A 22,325-nucleotide genomic window follows, 5' to 3' on the forward strand; every position below is an offset into this window, starting at 1 on the left:
GCCTTGGAACCAATACCCAGTATTGATTCTAAGATGGAAGATAAAGACTCAAAAACAGTCTGTGCCACCCAAAGTTTTGATAGCAGCGTAAGGTTTAAAAAGTGCTTGACCTACATTTTATCATTCAATCCTTATGACAAGCTTGGGACCCAGGAGCTATAGGTATCATCTCCATTTTAGAGTAAACTGAAGACTTCAATCAACTTGAAATGCTGGGTTCTATGCCTTATATCACTCTCTTTTTCTTCCTAAACTGGGCTCCTTGAGGTATCCCATTAAGGAAATTCTACCGCACCTTTGCCCCTTTTCACAGGCTGTTCCCCATGACTTCTCCTTTCTGCCTATTGGAATTCCCAGCTTCCTTCCAGACTCAATCCCTACCTATCTTTCTTGACTCCCTCTTTCCCCTTGTTAAAGCTCTGACCCCAGCCCCCAAATAACCTGAATATATTTTATTGTTCATCATCTGGGACCATGCTGTCTCCTCTAGGAGAATGTAAGTGCATTGATAGCAGGGGCCATCTTATTTTTCATTTGCACCCTCTGTACTATGTCATTCATTCATTCCTTCATTCCTTCATTCCTTCATTCCTTCATTCCTCAAGTCTCAGTTTCTTCATCTAAAAAAATGGGGATAATATGAACAGACACTCCCCCTCATTGGACTGTTGTCATGAACGAATGCTTGTTGACTGACTCCAATGAGATAGGTGTATAAAATGCACAAAGAAAGCTTTAGAAGTCATCTGGAGCCCGAGTAGACATGTCGCTGCCCCACCTCCTCCTTCACTGAACACATCCTTGCACCCTTGGCTGCTTCCTTTGTCTGAATGACCCACAGTCTTGCTTGGCATCCTCCTGAGTGTCATCCTCTCCTGAATCATTTCCATATTTTGTAGACAGTCACCTATAAATATGTCTCTGACGAGCCACCCACATCGGTCCTGTTCTAAAATACCAGGAATCGAGATGGCCTGAAGGAAAGGCAGAAGAGTTTCTGAGTGTCCTAGGCCCATTGTGTGCTTTTACAAGTCAGCTCAAAGGAAAAGCAGCTTTTCTTTCTTTCAGCAAAGTTCTTTGGGAAGGGAGGTCGGTCCCACTGTTACGCCTGAGAGCTCCTTTCTTAGCCCAAATCCTTTGGATGGGGCGGGTCACCAGAGTTCTAGTGGGCGACATACAGAAGCAGAGCTGGTACACCCCAGAAGACAGTTATTGAATTATGGAACAATCTCCTCACTGAGTACTTTGGAACATAGAGAAGCCATGAGAGGCACAGGAGGCTCATTGCAGTCAGCTCCCCTGGAGGATTGGCCTGAGCTGTGGGGACTTGCCTTGTTTTTTTTTTTAAGCTTTGCTAGAACTTAAATACACACACATAGACAGTGAAAATGAGGCCAAGTGCATAGCTCGAAGTCAGATTTTTAGGAGTGTTGAATTCCTCCGAGGGGAAAAAACCAACCACCCCAAAGCAAATTGAAATCATCCTTGTTTGGCCCCTGGGCTCGAATGGAGGGGATCCAAGCTATGCTGGGAAATTCTTAGGAGGAATGCATACCCAAGAATACTCGGGGAAGGCAGGACGCCAGCAGGATGGGGAATTGGACTTCATTACAGGCACTCGTTATGCACTTTGCATGTTGCAGGCACTATGCTAACTGTGCAGGGGTAAACTGTCCTTACCTTCCAGGGGCAAGGAAAGGAACATGTTCAGGGAAGAAAAATGTAAAAATACACGGGGAGGCCAGTGGTTCAATGGATCGAGAGCCTGGCCTGGAGACGGGGGTCCTGGATTCAAATCTGAACTTGGACGCTTCCTAGCCGTGTACCCTTGCTGCTCTTCTGCCTGATACTTAGTAGTATCCAGTCTAAGAGAGAAGGCAAGAGTTTAAAAAAACACAGAGAGCAATTTGGGGAGGTGGGGCTAGGGACATTGGGAAGACCTCTTGAAGAAGGTGACATTGAGTTAAGCCTCAAAGGGAAATGAGAATTCCCGAAGGCAGAAGTGAGGAGAAAGAGAATTCTAGTTTGTGCAAAGCCAAAGAGGGGGGAGGGAGGTATGACGCTGGGTATGTGGTGTTAGGGGATAACTCTGGTGGGCTGGGTTGGGAGGGTGTAGTAGATGTGGGTGTTGGGTGAGAGACACACAGACAGAGACCGAGAAAGGAAGAGAGACACACAGAGACAAAGAGATAGCCAGAGAGAAAGAGAGAGAGGGAGGGGGAGACAGAGTCTGGGAGAGCTGACTGGGGGCCCCTTAAGTATGTCAGAAGTAAGTCACAGCTTCCTCCCTGATAAATTTGGATAGGAGTTACCATTCTGTCCTGTTTCTTTTTAATAATAGCATTTTGAAGATCCCAAAGCACTGAAATAAATGCTTTCATCTGATCCTGAGAGCTGTGAGACAGGTGCGCTTAGGATCCCCATTTTATAGATGAAGATACTAAGGATAAGAGTCCCTTGTTCAGGGACACACAGCTAATGCGTGTCCTAGGCTGGATCTGAACTCAGGTCTTCCTGATTCCACATGGTATTTGGAGTCAAACGATTGACGTTGATAGGCTGCCTTTGCCATTGACTCCCTGGGTGACCTTGGACCGACTAGACCTCTCAGACTGGGCCTCTGATTTCTCTTCTGTAAAGTGAAGAGAATTGTACTACATGGCATCAAGGGTCCTTCTGAACTCTGGATCTCTGTTGACTTAATGGACGACCTCTGAGGTCCAGGTCCCAAAGCCTAAATAACTCTCTTGCAGAGAGCCGCTGGACAGCCAGAATCCCATCCCAAGAGCTGCCACCGTACGTCCCTCCCTGCAAGGGGAGATGGGCCTTCATGCAGGTCCTGGTCCCCTACATCCAGCGACCTATTCCAATGGTCACAAGCCTGCTCTTCTTGACAAAGCAAACAGCTGGAGGCGGTATTTTATAGCTAAACAATTTTATTGGCTTTCTGTGAAATAAAAAACATAAAATAAAACCACCAAGGTTGAAGGCCATAGCCAGCATTAACCAAATGAACCAGCCACTTGGTTTCAGCAGCTGATAACAAAGTCGTGTGAATATTATTGCATATCCCCCAGGGCCACCAGTATACATCCAATATGGTTTTTGGCAAGATTACATTCGAACAAGAGCTCTGATTGGACAAAACTGACTAGCAATTTTCATTGAGAACCCAACACACCACTTCTTCAGGATGGAAGAGATTTTAGTTTTTGACTCATTTGGATGTTGTCCTCTCATCCTTACTCCCCTCTTCCCTATCCCACCTACCAATTGGTGATTTATGCAGGCAGGCATCCTTTTCCTACAGACCTCCTTCATCAAGGGACGGTGAAAACTTCCAGGGTCGGGGGTACCAAATACTCCTCTGCTTCTCTTTCAAGAAGTCTCTCCTCCAAGCTTGGGTCCCTGATGTCACTCAATGCTAAGTAGTTTCTATTGCCCTGGGGTGCTACTACAGCCAGGAATGAAAATTCCATCTCTAACCTGAATATATTTTTAAAAAATGCATATGGCTGTCATCTGGAAATTTCTTCCTGATCTGCAGCACTGGGGTTTGTGTTCAATTGCCTCTTTTTCTAACCCTAGGATGAAAGAAAAAAAAAAGAGTCCTTTTCAAGTTAGGCTACCAAGTGACCAATGGGAAACCCCACCATACTCTACCCGGGGCCATGGTGGGTATGGAGCTGGGTCCTTTGAATCCTCTATCATATGGGCTGGTCATTTTTCAGTTATGGAAATGCCAATGGGAGATGGCTTGGCGGGAAAGCTTTCCAGCTCCTGACCTTCTACTTCACCGAGGAAAGTTCCGAGCGGCAAAACTCAAGAGGGACCTGTTCCAAGCCCACGGAGTTCTCAGCATCCTTCGGCGCTCCTAGTCTCCTGTAAGATGCTTCCTTTCAGCCTTTGGAAGAGAATGCCAGCTAAGGTGCAGCCAAATGGATTCTTCTTGGGAAAAAAAAATGGGGAACTGAGTTCCACAGTGATATCCATGGGGAAGGGCACTGCAGAGCACCCCAGCGCAGGGTGGGGATGAGATGTGAGCACACCGCACGAATGAGTCAAGAGTCAGGAACTCACCCCGTCCCCTACCTCGGGTTCCAGTCAACAGAGAAGGTCCACACGCAGAAACTCTGCAAGGATCAAGGAATATCCCACCCTGTCAGCCAGGACAGCCACCCAAATACTAACAGCGTAATTATCTTTCTTTGTATTCAGGTCCATCAGTGAGTGGGCTCTGGATAATGCTGGGATTTAATAAGCCCTTCTAATGATTATGAAGATTATCCTCTCGAATCTAGACACTTTCAACAACAGAATATTTGCTATCACTATATTTTACATGGCACACATAATCGTATAATTACTACCACTTACACGGCAAATACTGTAGATACCCGCTCCTGGAGCTGACTTGTTAATTATACCAACGTTGCTCGAAGGACAAAGATTAACCGCTCCCTAACTCACAGTTTGGGGAATTGCATTCTGACTCTTCACTTCCAACTGTGGGAATAACCGTCTCATTAGGTCATGATGCCTCAGTGCTCGTGTCCGTCTGTGGGCCAAGAGTGACAACCTAATTATGGGGCTGGCTCCTCGTGGTTAATTTGTGGCCTGTAAAATTAAGCAATACATAGTATTTTTGTCTCGACAAAGTACACAAGACCGTAGAAAAATATTTTTTTTTTCCAATTTGGAATTTGAAATGTGAATGCTGGATTTTCTGTATAAAAAGCAATTGTCATAATGGACTAAGTTTATTACGCTCCCTAACCAAAAATATACATATTAGTGGAAGGAATGCAATTTAAGCATCAGAGTCAGTCGTCCAGGCTCATTTCTGGGGAGATTGTGCTTTTAATATTTCTGGATTCTAAAATGCACAGATGGAGAGTCCAATCAGTGGCTGAAACCTGACCTACATCTCATCTCTAAGACGACGACGATGACGACTAATTTTACAGTAGTGTTGTGGCTGTTGCTGTTGGTTGGGGGGAATGGGCGGGTCTTTCCTAGGATTCTCTCCTTGCTTATTCAGGCTACCATTGTGGAAGAATGCCAAAAGCACCACTTCCGTCTGGAATGGTGCTTATTCAGGGCCAGGTCTTCCTTCTCTCTCTCTTTCTTTACACGCTGGTAATGATCTTCTTCCTTCAAGTACCAGACGGGTGGCCAGCGGTGCCTCTCAAAGTATTCCTGATTGTCTGGGGGGGAGAGAATTAGGCAGTGAGAAGGGAGAAAGCTGGATGAATTTAGAAAGAGGTCTAAAAAGATGCTGGGGCACGAGTGCAGAAAGAGGGTCAGGTCAAGAGTCTAAACAAAGGGTTTACTGTCTAAGTCTATTAAGTGCATTAGGGGGCAGTAGATAGAGGAGCCACATCTGGAGATGGGAGGTCCTGGGTTCAAATGTGACCTCAGACACTTCTTAGCTATGGAACTGGGCAAGTCACTTAATCCCCATTGCCTAGCCCTTATTGCTCTTCTGCCTTGAAACCCGGCCATCCAATGCAGCTGAGGAAGTCTCCAGGTGCAATGACTTTTCGTGCCACTGGACCCAGGCTTCCCACGCAGAGAGAGTGGGACTGTCTCTGTGCATCGACTATTCCACTTAAATCTCCTTCACGCACAAGTGTCTTTGTGCACACTCATCTACATCACAGATGAAAGCGCACAAAGACAATCATCACCCTCGGTTACTGAAAGACTACTTCTAGCTAGCCTTGAAACCAATTTTCAGTAGTATCAATTCTGCGATGGAAGGTAATGGTTGAAAGGGAAAAAAGAGAGTATTAGGGCATGAGCCCAGGCAAGGTAACACTTGGCTACATGAGCATTAAGGCATGAACCTTGATAAAATATTAGTTTTTAGATTACAGGGGCCAGAAAAGAATTCTAGAGAGTCTGGAAAAAAAGGAGCATCCAGGTAAGAGCCCAGAAGATGTCTTGGGTGATGATGCTAGAAAAATTGCTAGGTCATGAGGGTAGAAAAAAAATACTAAGAGTGTGAGGCTAGAAATAATGCCAAGTCTAGAAAAAGACTTGGGCAGCAAATTGAGAAAAACTTCAGGCTAAAAGTCTGAAAAAAAGTATTGGGGTGGGGTTCTGAAAAAGTATTGGGCCATTAGTCAAGAAGAAGGATTAAGCTTGGAATTAGGATTAGGGCTATGAGTCCAGAAAAAAAGTATTTGGTTGAATCTAGGAAAAGTCTCAAAGCTAAAAATATTAGGTTGTTAAATATAGCAAAACCAGCAGGCTATGATTATAGGAAAAGCCCCCACCAGTGAATCTAGAACCCCCCCCCCCATCAAAAGTATGGAAAAAGTCTTGTATTGGGTGTGAGTCTAGAGGGGGAAAAAAAGTTAAGATTATGAGTCTTGAAAAAAGCATAAGGGGGTAAGACTTGAAATAGCACAAAGCCAAGAGACAATCAAAAGTATATGAGGCTTTGAGTTGAGAAAAAAGTACCAGGCCATGAATCTAGAAAAAAACCATTTGGTGGTCTAGAAAAAGTATTCTGTTGTGGGGCTAGAGAAGATACTAGATTGTGGGTCTAGAAAGAATGTCTGAGAGTATAGAAGAAGGATTGGGCAGTGAGTAGAAGATAGAAGAGCCATACTCTGAGTATGGAAAAAGTGCCATATTTTGAGTCTAGAAAATGAGTGAGATCACAAATTGAAAAAAAAAAATTCTAGGTAGGCTGGGGGTCTGGAGTATTAAGAGTCTAAGCACAGAGAAAGAATTGGATTGTTTGAATCTAGGAAATGAATGGCAGTCTGTGATTCTAGAACATGTTATGTGTGATTCTAGAGCAGAGGCTCCTCACTTGTGGGCTGCCAGAGATCAGTGAGTCTTTCTGCACACCAGGCACGCATCCCTGGAACTTTATTTAGCACCACCATACTATTCAGTATGACACCACATCTTACATAAGTCTGCATGAGTTCTGGAGACTCTTGCACCTTTGTGCATCTTGCCTTTTCAAATATATATATATAAAGTTGTGATTTAGAAAACTCCAATTTGTATTAAATTGTTCCAGAATTAAGGGGAGCGTTCCCTCACATTTTCACAACCACCGTGTAACTGATTGTACAGTTTATATCAAGTATGTGGATCTGAGAATATAAGGGCTCCTTTTGTTCTTGTCCTAGTTGGTCTAGACAAGTCATTGGTCTAAAAGAGAACTAGTCTCTGAAGAAACTTACAGAGGACTCCAAGAGAACTGAGGGTCTACAGAAGGGCTGCCTGGCTGAACTCAATTTGAGTGAAGCAGCCAAGGAATTGTACATGGGACTCATCCAGAGTGAATGGGATTTCCCACTTGCTTGGCCCCTTTTATCCTGCTTCTGGCCAATATCATGTCCTCCTACCATGAGGGAAGAAAGAAGGGAGGAAGGGAAGAAAGAGGGAGAAAGGAGAAGAAGGAAGGAAAGGAAGAAAGGAAAGAGGAGATTGAGGGAGAGAGGAAGGAAAGGAGGGAGGAAGAGAAGGAAAGGAAGGAGGAAGGAACAAATGAATGAATGAACAAAGAAAAGGAGAGAGGGAGGAAAGGAAGGGAGGGAGGAAGGGAAAGAAAGAAGGATGGAGGAAGGAACAAATGAATGAATGAACGAAGAAATGGAGAGAGGGAGGAAAGGAAGGGAGGGAGGAAGGGAAAGAAAGAAGGATGGAGGAAGGAACAAATGAATGAATGAACGAAGAAATGGAGAGAGGGAGGAAAGGAAGGGAGGAAGGGAAAGAAAGAAGGATGGAGGAAGGAACAAATGAATGAATGAACGAAGAAATGGAGAGAGGGAGGAAAGGAAGGGAGGGAGGAAGGGAAAGAAAGAAGGATGGAGGAAGGAACAAATGAATGAATGAACAAAGAAAAGGAGAGAGGGAGGAAAGGAAGGGAGGGAGGAAGGGAAAGAAAGAAGGATGGAGGAAGGAACAAATGAATGAATGAACAAAGAAATGGAGAGAGGGAGGAAAGGAAGGGAGGAAGGGAAAGAAAGAAGGATGGAGGAAGGAATAAATGAATGAATAAATGAAGAAAGGGAGAGAGGGAGGAAAGGAGGAGAAAAGGATGGAGAGAAAGAATGAGGAAAGGAGCTGTGAGGGAAGGGCATCGTGATTTTGATGAATTATCAACCAGCTCCAGAGCAATTTTCCTATATTTTCTCTGCTGTCTTTCTAAGGACATGGAGGACCACTGGCACCACTGAAGAGTCAAGGATTCTTTGGAAAACTGGGTCTCTCACCTGCAGATTTTGCTTTGATTTCCTTGCGAAACTTGGCGCAAACGCTGTTGTAGTTGGTGCAGATGTAATGAAGGCACCACGCTGCCAACTGATGGGCATTGTGAAACTGCAGAGGGGAGAGGAAGAAAGGTCACTCACTGTCCCTAAGTTTGGGCACAAGGAAAGAAGGGCGAAGTGGGAGGAGACATCAGCAGGGAAAAGGGCTTGTTTTTATGGGAATTTTCAACTCGATTCATCAAGTCTTTCAATGATTATGCTTGGCTCTGAGGATACAAAGGAAAAGAAACAACCCCTGTCCCCACAGAGCTTCCATCCTCTTAGGGGAAGATACATAGGCATGAATAAAAAATATGAAAACAAAGTCTGTGTGTGTGGGGGGGGGGGCGGGCAGTGCCATCAGAATAGGGAAACAGGAAAGGTCCCATTGCCAGAGGCTCACCAGAGATGAGCCTTTCAGGGACCTAAAGGTTCCCAGAGGTGAGAAGAAAACACAATCGAGGTATGGGAAAGAGACCGGGCAAATCCAGAGAGGTGGCAGATGGAAGGCCAGATCATGGACTTGGGCCAGGAAGGGACCTTTAAGAACGAATTCCACCCCCTCATTTTTGAGAAGCGGGGAGGGGGAGGAGGGGCCACTGAAGCCAGTTGTTGACTGGCCAGCAGTCCCTCTAGGATCTTCTCATCCCAATCCTCTGTGCCAAGAGGATTCTTACTGCGGGTCTAGTAGAAGAGGTTTCTTCTGGGCATGGTGTCTGGGGGTTCGATACTCATCACACAACAAGCATTTATGAAGCACCATGTGCTAAGTGCTAGTGATACAAATAAAAAAGCAAATACAGGAATCCTTGTCTTTAAGAAATTCAGCACTCTTCAGTTATTGTTAGTTCAATGTTTTCACCTGTGTCTGACTCTCCATGACCCTGTTGGGGGTTTGCTTGGCAAACATACTGGAGTAGTTTGCCATTTTCTTCTCTAGTTCAATTTACAAATGAGGAAACTGAGGCAAACAGGGTTAAGTGACTTGCCCAGGGTCACGCAACTAGTAAATGTCTGAGATCAGATTTGAACACAGATATTTCCGGACTCCAGGGCTGGTACTCTTATCTACAGAGTCACATAGCGGCCAATTAGTTCCCTGAAGAAGGAACTTGAACTCTGCCTTGTTAGTCAAGGCCAGAGATAGGAAGATATCAGCCTGACCTCTATCTAAAGACTTTCTTATGTCCAGGCCATGCAGATTTCTCAGAATCAGTATTAATAAATACAGATAAAAAAAAAAAACATTCACTGCAGAAGTAAGATGCAAAAAGGACACCAGGAGTCTAAGCAGAGACTTGCAGGCCAGGGAGGAGGAATCAGGCTTCCTCTTCAATGGAAAAACCAAGTCCTTCTGCTCAGGAAGATGGCGCCACAGGCCAATGGTTCTTGGGGGTTGTTAAGTTGAATGACATCCAGCAGGGCAAGAAGCCAGCAGAAACTGAAATTCTCAGATCTGGGCTGTCGATTCATTGGGCCAGCCTTGGGGACTTCTTGATTGGGAGAGCATGGAGACCCCCAGAAGAGGGCACAGCAAATGGGCAAAGCCAACAGTGACAAACCTGGGCCAACTCCAAGTAGGACAGCACCTCTCCATCAATGCCAATCCCACTCACGGCCATTTTGGTCAGCTCCTGCACGGTATGCTGCTCTGAGGGAGAAAAGGAGGCAGGAAGAGGTGAGCACTGTTTACCACTCTAGAATAAGAACATCAACCCCTTAACATCATGACAGGGCTTTCAAGGTTGGCAAAGCATGTTACCTATTTGACCACCAGGTGGCCCATTAGGCACTGTGCTGCACCAGGAGAATCGAGCCTCAGACCCTTATGAGCTGGGTGATCCTGGGCAAGTCACCTTTGCCTCAGTTTCCTCATTTGTAAAATGGGGATCATAAATCATATGTATAATGTGGGTATCATGTTTCTTGCCTTGTCAATGGGGAGACGAGGGGTGAAATGAGAGAAAATTGGGAAATAAAAATAAAATTAAGTCTGCAAAGCCCCTCCCCCCCAAAAAAAAAGAAGAAAAGGATTCATAATAGCACCCATCTCCTGGTGTGGCGGTGAGGATCGAATGAGATAATAACTGTAAAACACTGAGCACACTGCCCAGCACACAGTAGGTGCTCCAGAAATACTATCATTGTCCACATACATTATTTTTTACCTTCAGAAGAAGCTAAACTCCCTGAGGGCAAGAGTTCTTTACTTCTAATTTTTTGTCATCGTATCCTCAACATCTAAAACATGGTACGTGCTTCCCAAGTGAGCTGAATTGGGTGGATCCTCGGTTGACTTCTCTAGGGCACAGGCGAGAAGCAGACTTGTTCATATAGCCAACAACCTGAGCATTCTAAGGATGCTTCAAATTTGACTTTGCCTGCTCTGAATCCACTTGCTTGACTGTGACCCGCATCCGCTAGGGATGCCCAACCCCTTCTGAGGAGCAATAATGGCATATGCTTCTTGTCCCTTTTTGGATCTGGCTCCTTCGCTAGCTTTAGCTAACACATTATCCATCCTGCTTACTGGGAATATGTTTTCTTTGGGTGCTACATTTGAATGGAGCTAGTTCAATTCCATAGACACTTATAAGCACCTACTGTATGCAAGGTTCTGTCCTTCTCATGGCATATCCTAGTAGTGGCTTGAAGGCTGAGATGAGCGGTCACTTTGGGCTAGATGTAAGCCCTATTTTCTTCAATAATATTTCTGGAAATTCCTTCCTTTCTGCCTCATATTCCACAGCCAATTAATTCTAGACCTAATCAATTCCATCCTCCCTCACCCCAGGGCTGTAGAAAAACTCTCTCTCCTCTGCAGATCTCCTCACTTTCTCTCCCCTCCCCTTCTCTCCCTCCAATCCAACCTTCACGGTGCAGAGGTATCTCTTTTATGCAGAGATCTTTTTAAACCACTCCTGCTCAATAACCTTCAATGCTTCTCTACTGGAAGGAACATAGAAGGCTGAAAAGAGCGCAAGTTCTCATCCCACCTTTGGCACCACTTTGGTCAAAAAAAAAGAAAAAGGAAGGAAAGGAAGAAAAATGACCTGTAGTTGTTGTAAGATCCAGGAGGGCTGGGGCCGTGCCTCATCTTGTTTCCCCTCAGAATCTATCTTAGAGCTAAGCACGCAAGAGGTACTTAATATATGTTTACTCAAGCGGAAGATGTACACTTTCTTATTCCATCCTCGAAGTGCCTCATATTTACTTAACTATGAACCTAGAAGACCTATGTACAATTTTATTTTTTTTTTATTTTTTATTTTTTTTTTAAACCCTTACCTTCCGTCTTGGAGTCAATACTGTGTATTGGCTCCAAGGCAGAAGAGTGGTAAGGGCTAGGCAATGGGGGTCAAGTGACTTGCCCAGGGTCACACAGCTAGGAAGTGTCTGAGGCCAGATTTGAACCTAGGACCTCCCATCTCTAGGCCTGGCTCTCAATACACTGAGCCACCCAGCTGCCCCCCCGTGTACAATTTTTAAGGCCCATGAGAGTAGGTATTCTTTTCTCTCTTTTCTCTTTTTTTTAATTGAAAAATTGTCAATTGTCTGAGTACTTGCCTGAACCTTAACCAGGAACCTCGAGTCCTCTACGGGGCCCGGACCCATGAAGACTGAGTAAACCCAAGCCGGGGGGGTCCCAGGGCCACCTCTAGGACAAGGAAGGCAGCACACCTTCCAGACCCAGAAGCATCCTGGCACCCTTTGGGGACAGGAAAGGACCTTCCTCTGCTCGGAAGTTCCTGGGACAGTTGGGTTCTGTGTCTTCTGCTATTATCATTATTTTTTCATGTTTTATTTTTACATATTTCCCCAGATTTCATGTAGATACAATTTTAATAATTGTTTTCTGACATTTGGCGATCTATGTCTTCTCTCTCCCTCCCACCCTCCAAGAGATAACTGATATATGCAGTCATATATATGCATACATATGTCCATGTTCATCATGTTGTGAGAAAAGATACATATCACTTATCAGAAAACTCCATGGAGGAAATAAAATGAAGAATAGCATCTGCTCCATTTTTATCATTTTTTAAGCCCTTACCTACCACCTTGGATTCAATATTATGTATTGGTTCTAAGGCAGAAGAGCAGTAAAGACTAGGCAATGGGAGTTCAGTGATTTTTGCTAGCAAAGTGTCTGAGGCCAGACTTGAACCCAAGACCTCCCATCTCTGGACTTGGCTCTCAATCCATCAAGTGCCCCCTAGATATAATTTTAATAATGATTTCCGGACATTTTATGAACCACGTCCTCTCCCTCCTCCCTGAGATGGCAGCTAGGTTGTACGTATTATCGCATAATGCACACTTCTATGTTTGTCCTGTTGTAAAAGGAAATCCATCATTTAGGCTAGAGAAAAATTCACAGAGGAAAAAATGGAGTGTGTTGTACTAGTATTTCAAGCACCGCCACAGCTGTTGGGGAGACACCTCCCTCCCCCCCCTCCCACCCCCGGAGGCAGGAGGAAGAGCTTACCTGCAAGAGCGACCAAGTGTGGCAGGCAGAATCGGTTTGCCAAGGCGATTAATTCAAGTGCGTCCAGGTCCAGAGAAGAGGACAACTGCTTGGTGTACAGGTAGTCCAGCACGGCTTGCATGGACAGCTTGTTGATGCTGGGCAGGGCTACCTAGAAAGACAATGCAAAGCCTGAGTGCTTCTGCTGATCCTGGAGTTCCGGGGCCCTTTCGCTGCTTGGCTTGGACCTCGCATCACAGGCATCCGCCGGCAAAGCCCAGCAGCGTCCACCGAGACCTTCCAAGGTCCGGCCCTGAGCTGTTGCCCTTAAGGGACGAAGATCATTCTTTTGGTTTTAAAAAGGAGATGCATCTCAGATTAAATGGAACAGGACTCGCCGGAGAATCCTAGTATTTGGACTCAGAGCTTGCAGGGACCTTGGAGATCATCGAGTCCTGTTCATTCTACAGGAGAGGCAGGTGAATCCCAGAGAGAAAACAGCAGAAAATTGGCTCTAGGGTCAGAAGACTTGCACTGACCTTTCATTTCTTCCTCTATAAAATGAAGGGGGATGGACCAATGATCTCTGAGGTCCTCTCTAGCTCTAGATATAAGGTCCTGTGAATGCTGTATTTGGAATCAGAGGACCTGAGTTAAAATCCTGGTTCTTACTACCTGTGTGACCTTGGGCAAGTCACTCAGCATCTCTCTGTCTCAGTTTTCTCATCTGTAAAATGGGGAAAGGAAATGAACTAAATGGCACAGAGGGTTCCTTCCAGCTCCAAAATCTAGGAACCTTAGTTCATTCGTCAGTCATTAAATATTTATTAAGTGCCTACTATGTTCCTGTCTTGGGGATACAAAATGATTTGATGTCATCAAACATATCTGCAATTTCAGCTATGATTTCAGTGTCCATGAACTGGACAAATGACCACTCAGAGACTGAGATTTGGAGCTGAAAGAGACCTTAAGATCACATAGGCAGAAATAGCTGGGATTTGAACTCAGGTCCCGCCACTACCATGCTGCTGCAGTTATCCTGCATGAGAGAAGAATTAGCCACCTCCCAGGGCAACCCAGCGGGGGAAACAATCTCTCCAGTGTTGTGTCTTCAGCCCCCCTTAGTATGTTTTTGTTATGAGTGTATCCTGAGCCATTTCTCCAAGAAAAATAAGCTGAATGTGTCCATCAAAAAGAAGATGCTAAAATTACATCAGCCCGCTCTCCCTTCTCCCCCATCTCACAGACTAAAACAAATCATTCCAGGCAGCACGTGATGACAGACACCAGCAAGTGGTCCTGCCCTGTGCTCCCCGAGCCCCCGCTGCGCGCTGACGTTTGTCCGCCTGGGCCCGTGACCCATTGTTTCATCCAGGCTTCACACGAATCTATCATCCGTAGGAAGTGACAATTTCTACCATGGTAAGCACCAGCGTCTTCCTCAGCCATCGCTGGCAGGATATGGAGCTGCTATAGCAAGTGAGAAAAACCGAATTCTCTGTGGGACCCATTTCCTTCCTGTGATTGATTTTTCAAGGCTCCTGCTCTGATTCCAAACTTGAGAATTAACTTTGAAAGCCCCAAGAAGCTATTTTTAGCCCCCTTTAGGGAAAAAGTCAAGAGGGAATCAAATACTGATCTAGGAATTGGATTGAAAAAATTTGCATTCTAATGAATGCAGAGAGCATTAAGCCAAAAAGGATGAATGGACTCCCTTCTTTTTCTTGCATGATGCTGGACCATGGGTGTGCAAGGTCCCATAAGCTATGTATTGGCGGCATCTTCCTTTTTCCCAACAAGAGAAGGATCACAGAGAAAATGACTATCAGCAACAAAAATCTCTAGACCACCAAAACAGAGAAAAGAAGACTATTCTACTGCAAGACAACACTTGGAAAAAAAAAATCAAGTTTTGTTGGTTGATCATTTTAATTGCAAAAATCAGCCCAGACTATTAGGTTCATAATCAGAAATGGTCTCCGTGAGTAAGGAAGTACTCTCCTCCAGAGCATTGCTTACTACAATCTGGGTATGTATTTTTAATGAACCCCTTGCTGAGTGCTGCTGGGGAGAGAATTATGCTTACTCCTACATTAAAAGTAATGAGAAAAATCTAAGTGAAATACAGCATCTTCCAAGGTATTAAGCAGGGAAAAAATCCGAAATGTTAAAGGCATACAAACAATGACTTCTCCCCCTCCCTTCTTTAGTGCTAGGTTAACTTAATATCACTTCTAGTAATGCTATGGAAAAATAAACTCATGATTGTGTGGGAAAGCTGTAGCCTAGCCAGGAAATTAAGAAATAAAAATTATCTGGGATGAAGGACAAGTCCACAGCTTGACTCACTTGCCCTCAATCAATCACTTAGTCCGTAAGTGACTATTCTGTCCTCTCCTCTTTCTTCAAAAATAGAAGCCTCACCTTTAACACAGATACCTGCTTCTGGGAGGGAGCCTCCTAAAGAGGGCTCTAATTCTTAGTACTTAATCTGGTTCTACCAACGACTTCCTAGGTAGCTAGATTGGTGTGGTATGAAATGTGTAAATTATTTAGCATCACTATTTTTAACATATTGGTGTGGCCCCACAATGAGCACTAAAAAGCTCTCCAGTTGTCTTCTCTTTTTGAGCTATGTCTATGTCAGTTTGGTGGGTGCTGGGGTAATTGTCTCCTTGATGTTTTATTCATTTTGCAGTTGTTTTGAATGGATTTTCTCATATTATTTACTCCTAGTTTTTGTTAGTTCTGTATAAAAACGCTGATGATTTTTTGTGGATTTATTTTGTATCTTGCTGTTCAGCTAAATCAATCAATCATTTAATCATATGGTCATAAAGACAGGAGTAAAAAAATCCTTTATCTTCAAGGAACATACCATGCATTTGAAAATATAACTTGTACATATATAGATATGTACAAAAAGGAAATGAAGTGATTGTCTTTTTTTTTTTTGAGGGTGGACTGAATGTATGGATTGTCTGAATTAATTCTTTTGCTAATTCTCTGAGGTTTTCTAAGTAAACTATTATGTCATTAGCAGAGGATTATAATTCTTTGGAAGCAAGATGTTCCAGAAAGGATTCAACTTATATGATTCTCCTTCCTCTGAACCTCCACAGGATAGCCCTCACAGCCATAAACTTCCTTAGGGGATGGCATCAATGAGACCACTTTTGGGGAAGTAGGAAGCAAGAGGGGAGGAGATCCAGGAGTAAGAGAGAAAAGCAGAATGTATTCATTCTTAATAACCCAGCATTTTCCAAATTATAAGGCATGACCCCTGAGAAGGCATGAGAGTCTAGGCAAAGGGGAGAGGACAGAACAAAGTAATGAGCCAAAGTTACTAGACATTGCCTGACCCAACTCCCATATAAATGATCTACTTTTTTTTCCACGAGAAAACAAAGTTTGGATCAAATGTCAGCAGAAGTGACTCAACTGACAGGGATGTGGGAGTGATTTAAATTTAAATCTCTGTGTGTGTGTGTGTGTGTGTGTGTGTGTGTGTGTGTGTGTGTGTGTGTGTTCCTGATCACCAGCATAGATTATGTTATAACTAAGTGTATGTCATGTGCATGAACATGCATATATATGTGTACATGGTGTGGAGAATGACACAATTTTTTTTAATTAAAAAAGAGGGGCAGCATTGCTATATAAAGTTGTTTTGACTGTAAAGACTCTATCTAGATGGCTTACTGTCTTGGGGAGGGAAGAGGGCTGGGAAAGATTGAGGAATGGAGGGTGGAAAAGAGGGACAGAATTGGGAATTCAAAATTAAAACAAAAAAACAAAAAAAACATGGTGTAGTCTCTGAATGGTCAAGAGGGTTAGGTCTGGAATCATGAAAACTCCTGAGCTTAAAATCTCACCTCTGATATTTCCTAGTTGGGTGACCAAGAAGCATGTTACTTAACTGCTCCATTCCTCAGTTTCCTCATTTGTAAAATGGGGATAATAATGTGCAGAGGACCTGCTTCCCAGCATTGTTATGGGACTCAAATGAGAAGACAGATATAAAATATTTTGCAAAACTTAAAGCTCTCTATAAATGCCAACTATTAAAATGATAATAATAATGATGATGATCTTGGGGAGGGAAACACCAAACAAATCAGTCAACAAACACAAATGTGGCCTCTGTCTCCCTGGTTCCATTTTTGTTTTGGTCCCCTTTCCCATCATTTGACTCTGAGGACTCTCTCCACCTGTTCTGGGAAGGGATAAAATAGGATTAGCAATTGTGAAGTCAGCCTTGCCAATGTACCTTCCTGATTGTGTGCTTGACCTTGATCCCTTGCTTAGTTCCCCAGGCAGCCTTTGGAGGCTAGCCACTCTGACCCAACTGGAAGCTTGAGACCTTTCAGTAACAAGCATGGGAGCACTTCCTGTTCCTGGTGGTGCTGGCTAATTTGAGGGTAAGCAAAACATTCACAGATTTAGAGCTGGAAGGAATCTTAGAGGCCATCTAGCCTAGTCTGCAGAAGTGACTACTAATACTACATAATACTATAGAGAAGTTTCTACTAATTTTGTTTAAACTCTTACCTTCTATCTTAGAATTGATACGGTGTATTGGTTCCAAGGCAGAAGAAAGGTAAGGAGGTTAAGTGACTTACCCAGGGTCACCCAGCTAGCAAAGTATCTGAGGCTGGATCTGAAGCCAGGACCTCCCATCTCTAGACCTGGCTCTCAATCACTGACCTACCTAGCTGCTCCCAAGAATACTTTTTGCTTCTAGCCACATAAAGTCTATTGCCCCCTTTTCACACATTTATTGATATGTGCACCCCTCCAAAATAGAATAAAAGAAAGACAGGGTGTGTGGGGTGGGTGATTCAGGAGCCAGAGAGAGGGTCAGAGTTCAAATCCCTTCCCTGAACCTTATTCCTGGGGGCTCTCACTTTCCTGACCTGTAAAAGGAGTGGGTGGGAGTAGATGGCTTCTGAGATGTCTTCTAGGGCAAGAGTTCTTTCATTTCTCTCCTTATAAGTCTACTACCTAGCACACAGTAGGTGCTTATGCTTACCAAATGACCAACTGATTGGCACAGTGTGAGTGAAGCATTTTGGAGGGTCAGGTGAAGGGAATTTCCAATCTAAAAAAAATTGTGCACTGCTGTAATGTGGAGACGTGACATATAGCATTTGGCAAAATAATAGACCAATTTTCAGTCTGCATAGTTTAAAGCCTTGTGGGATAATTCCAAACTGAAAAGAAGAGACAATGACCTACTGATGCTCATTTAAAAGAATGCTTCCTGGGCCATCTATCATTGAAAGAATAAACTTAGCAAGGACTATCTTGGCAAGTATTTCTGGATATTCAGATGCCAATGGCTGCTATCTACCTACTGAGCCCCATATCTCATGCCCAGGATTGAAGTCCTGGGACACAGCCTTGCTCTCAATTCTAATCTTTGCTTCCCTAATTGGGGACTAAGAGATACATACGGTATCCCCTCAAATCGGCGGCCCTTTGGTTCATCAGCCCCTTCTACTTCCACCATCTTGGAGTTTGGATGGCTCTGCCCTTGATCTGATCATAACCATTAACTGGCTGAGAGCTGGGGGAGGGATCATTTATGAGATCATGGATTTAGATCAAGAAGGAACCTCATAGGCCACAAAGTCCAACCTACCCCCACTTTATAGATGAGGAACTGGAGGCCATGAGTGGTAAGGTACTTGGCCAAGACCACAAAGGAAATAGGTGGTCAGGCTAGTGCTTGAACCTAAGGTGCCTGGCTCCAAAGACACAGGCTACCCATTGTGCTATGTGTCCTGTTTCACGGCTCTTGCAGAGCAGTCATTGTAATCGGTGACCCTGAAGTCCTCCCTATTTCTCACATAGGTCCCTCCAGCTGAGCATTCTCACAGGCTGGCTGTCCCTCATGCCTGGAATTCTCTCCATCTTCTGGATTTCCTCAAGGCTCAAGTAATACCCTACCTTCTGCAAGAAGTCTTTTCTAATCCTCCTTAATCTTCATGGCTTCCCTCTGAGACTACCCCTCAAATTACCCTGAATCTATTTTGTTTGTACAGTTGGTACATTTTCTCCCCTTTCAACCATAAGCTCCTTGAAGCCTGTGCGAGGATTGTTCCTTTTGTTTTTGTTTTTTTGTCTTTTTATCTCTAGTATTTAGCACAGAGCCTCACGTCCAGAAGGTACTTAAGAAAGGCTGGCTAGTTGACTTAAGGTACAATTCATCAGTCCCAGTTTGAGAGAGAACATTAGCCAGCTTGGCGAGGCCCCAAACTGAATATCCAGAAGGCCTTTAGACAGCATCAAGATCAACACTGGTATTTTCCAAAGGGAAGAAACTCGGGCTTCATGGACAGGAGAAATACCTGACCCAAGTTTACACAATCAATCGTGGCACTGCCAGCACGTTAACCCGAGTCTCACTGACTCTGGTGCTGCTGCTGCTTCTCACTTCTGGGGAGTAGGATTTACACTTGTTTAATTTACTTGGAATAGTAACTGAGACAGTAATGAGGGGTATAAGCTTATCAACACTGGTGGTAGTGTAATGGCAGGTGGTGGTGATGAGAGAGATAGTGGTGATAGTAAAAGAGGTAACGGTGGTGGTGGTGGTGGTGGTGGTGGTGGTGGTGGTGGTGGTGGTGGTGGTGGTGGTGGTAGGAAAAGTGGGAATGATGTTGAATGATGGTGGTGATGATAATGGCAATGAGTGATGGTAAATGATGATGGCTTTGGTGATGAAAGATGGTGGTGATGAAAGATGGTACTGGTGTAAAGATGGTGTCACTGTAATTATTAGTGATAGTATGATGATGCAGTGATGTTTTATGATGGTGATGCTGATAGTGGTGATGGTGGTGGTGGTAGTGACAATGGCGAGGACACTGAAGAAAAAAACTAGGAAGGCTGGGGAAGCTTTGATGCCTCAGTGCTAAGAGAGGCTTCCATGAACCACCTCAAGAAGTCTAAGCAACAGAAACCCAGCATCTATGACCTGGAAGATCCTTCAGAAGCCATCTAGTCCAACCCATACTGGAGCAAGAATTCCCTCCACCAGATATCTGATTCTCCTGGATCTACCCAAAGACCTCTGTGAGGGAGAACCCCAGATTTCCCCAGGCAGTCCATTCCACTTTGAGACAACTCTTAAAGCTAGAAATTTTCTCCTTACATTAAGCCAGTCAATTTATACCCAATACTTTTGATTTTGTCCTCTGGGGCCAAATCCATGTCTAATCCCTCTTCTTCCATATGACAGTGCTTCAACTTGAAATAAAGGAAGTGTTCCCACTATCCTTCACCAAGTCTTTTCTCCTTTCAGTTAAACATCCCCATTTCCTTTGACTAACCCTTGTAGAGCATGGTATCCAATCCTCGCATCCTCCTACAACTTATAAAGAAATTATAAGGAAAAAAAAGTCTTTTAAAATAAGATATGTACCTCACTTTTGGCGCTTTCCACAAATGATCCTCCAAACATGGCGGCCATCCAATCACAGCTACAGATAAGCAGTGGTTTGTGGGCATTTATGACCCCATCTTCCAACTTAAATGTCACATCTGCTCCGGGAATGAAGAAACAGAGTCCTAAGTCCACCTTATAGATTGAGAACTTAAACAAGAGCCATTGGGTCCTACAACCCTTTCCCCAAACTGTGATGGCTTTGCTACTACCACCACAGGATCACAGGGCCAGAAGTTTTAGAGATGGGAAGGAACTTCAAGGTAATCTAGAAAAATCCTCTCATCTTACAGATGGGGAAACTGAGAATTCAGAGAGGGTAAGGCTTTGCCTAAAGTCTCAAAGGTAGCAAGTGGCAGAGCCAGGATTTGTATAGTCCTCTAATTCTTTCTTTTAAACCCTTACTTTCTGTCTTGGTATTAGGCAATTGGGGTTCAGTGACTTGATTAGGGTCACATAGCCAGGAAGTGTATGAATCCATATTTGAACCCAGGCCTTCCTAACTCCATGCCTGGTACTCGATCCACTGTGCTACCTAGTAGTTCCATGGTCCTCTAATTCTACACCCAGTCCCTGGCCCACCACTTCAGATTGCCTGCCATATTTACTGAGTCTATTTCAAGTTCACTCTGACCTGTGCCCATTATATTCTGTTACTTTTTAAAGATCAAAATATCAGGAGGGCCAAGTGACCAATGGCTATAAATATAACTGGTCTTGGCTTATGAATACAAATTTCCATCTGAACTAAAAGTGTGAACAGAAAATAGGGAGACATGTTCAATACATTTGATTTATTTCCACTGAGTTTTAAATTTTTTTTTTTAAGGCTATTTGCCTATATTAACTTGAGAGGCTTTGGATACTCTGGTGGCCAAGGATTGATTATTGATGCATCATTCAATAAGCTATGTTACTTGTCAGAAATAAAATTCATTCAACACAATATTCCCTAATCTATATGATGAGAAGAGATGATGAAGGAAGGAATAAATTAAGAAATCCGATCCCTGTCCTAAGAGAGCAGGTGCTAGAATCTATATGTAAAATAGCACTATGAAAGGAATAATGAAGTACAAAATGTAAAATACTGTATCCTTCAGGGGTCAACCAAATCACTGAGCACCGCCAGAAGGGTTAGGTAATACCTATAGGTGCCATGGTACCAATGGTGGGTCTAAGGTAGGGGGGAGAAAAACAAAATGAGAGGAAGAGGAAAGTAAGAAAGTTGGGCCAAGGAGAAAAGGAAAAGGAGAGCTAAATGGAATGGAGGAGAGAAGAATGTAAGATAGAGGGTGGTAGAGTAATAGTAATAGCTTTGTTGAGTGTCTCCTCAATGGTACTAACACCATTGGGTTTTCCAAAATGTAAGTAGTGAGAGGATGGAGGAGTAACAAAGATAGAGAGGGAAAGTTTCAGGGAACCTATTTTTTAATTATCTTTCTTGTCTAACTCCCTGGATCCTGACTGAGTCCACTCACCCGAGAATGTCCCCTTGCTAAGGCATTCCTTTATCCGGTTGGCTTTCCTGACGTGGAACGCTTTCGTGATCTCTTGATTCATGAAGGCCTCTTTGTTCATGATATTTTCCACCATCATTCGCAAATCAAATACTTCTAAGATCTCTGCGATCTGAGCCAGTCTCATCAGATCTTTTTCCTTTTCATCCAGTTGTCCCGTATAAAGAAACTGAAGCAGGGTCCTGAAAGGGCCCATTTGAAGGGAAGAGTCCATTCGGACCACAGTCACGACACCTACTCTGTTTGAAATAGGGTTGACTAGCATTTCTTTGTGCATGCCAACGAAGCCTTTGCTCCATGTGGACAAGTCTCTGGCGTTTGGAGAGAGGTCTCTAGCTCCCAACTCTGGCTTTTGCAACATGCCCTCACTTTGGGATGTCCAGTCCTCAGAAGTTAACGGGATTGAGGCAGTTTCCTTACATTCTTCCCCGGAATCAAGATCCAAAGTCCTGGTCGGAAAATCCCGACTGGGCTTTTCTTTTGTACAAGCGCCTTCAAGGAAACTGGGAGACTCCTCACATTCCATTAAAAAAAGATCATAAAACTTGGAAGAGGAGGTAGCAAGGTAAATCTTGTGTGCAAAAATATGCTTCTCATCCTGA

At 43.9% G+C, this 22,325-nt stretch overlaps 1 protein-coding gene across 3 annotated transcripts in view; it reads right to left on the reverse strand.

Annotated features, from left to right (window-relative positions):
- Window positions 1–4,741: 4,741 nt before the first annotated feature.
- Window positions 4,742–22,325, reverse strand: part of RHOBTB1 (Rho related BTB domain containing 1) — a 97,748-nt gene continuing 80,164 nt past the window's right edge. For all 3 annotated transcript variants that reach the window (XM_056795897.1, XM_056795904.1, XM_056795892.1), the window contains exons 5-10: window positions 21,685–22,325; window positions 20,183–20,301; window positions 12,772–12,922; window positions 9,842–9,930; window positions 8,244–8,349; window positions 4,742–5,207 (exon numbers count right to left, since the gene is read on the reverse strand). The exon at window positions 21,685–22,325 is cut by the window's right edge and continues 333 nt beyond it. In XM_056795897.1, coding sequence (XP_056651875.1) covers window positions 5,038–5,207; window positions 8,244–8,349; window positions 9,842–9,930; window positions 12,772–12,922; window positions 20,183–20,301; window positions 21,685–22,325 — 1,276 coding nt within the window. In that variant the 3' untranslated portion in view covers window positions 4,742–5,037. The remainder of the gene's footprint in view (window positions 5,208–8,243; window positions 8,350–9,841; window positions 9,931–12,771; window positions 12,923–20,182; window positions 20,302–21,684) is intronic.

Source organism: Monodelphis domestica, chromosome 1 (assembly GCF_027887165.1).
Source record: "Monodelphis domestica isolate mMonDom1 chromosome 1, mMonDom1.pri, whole genome shotgun sequence".
NCBI classification, from domain to species: domain Eukaryota; kingdom Metazoa; phylum Chordata; class Mammalia; order Didelphimorphia; family Didelphidae; genus Monodelphis; species Monodelphis domestica.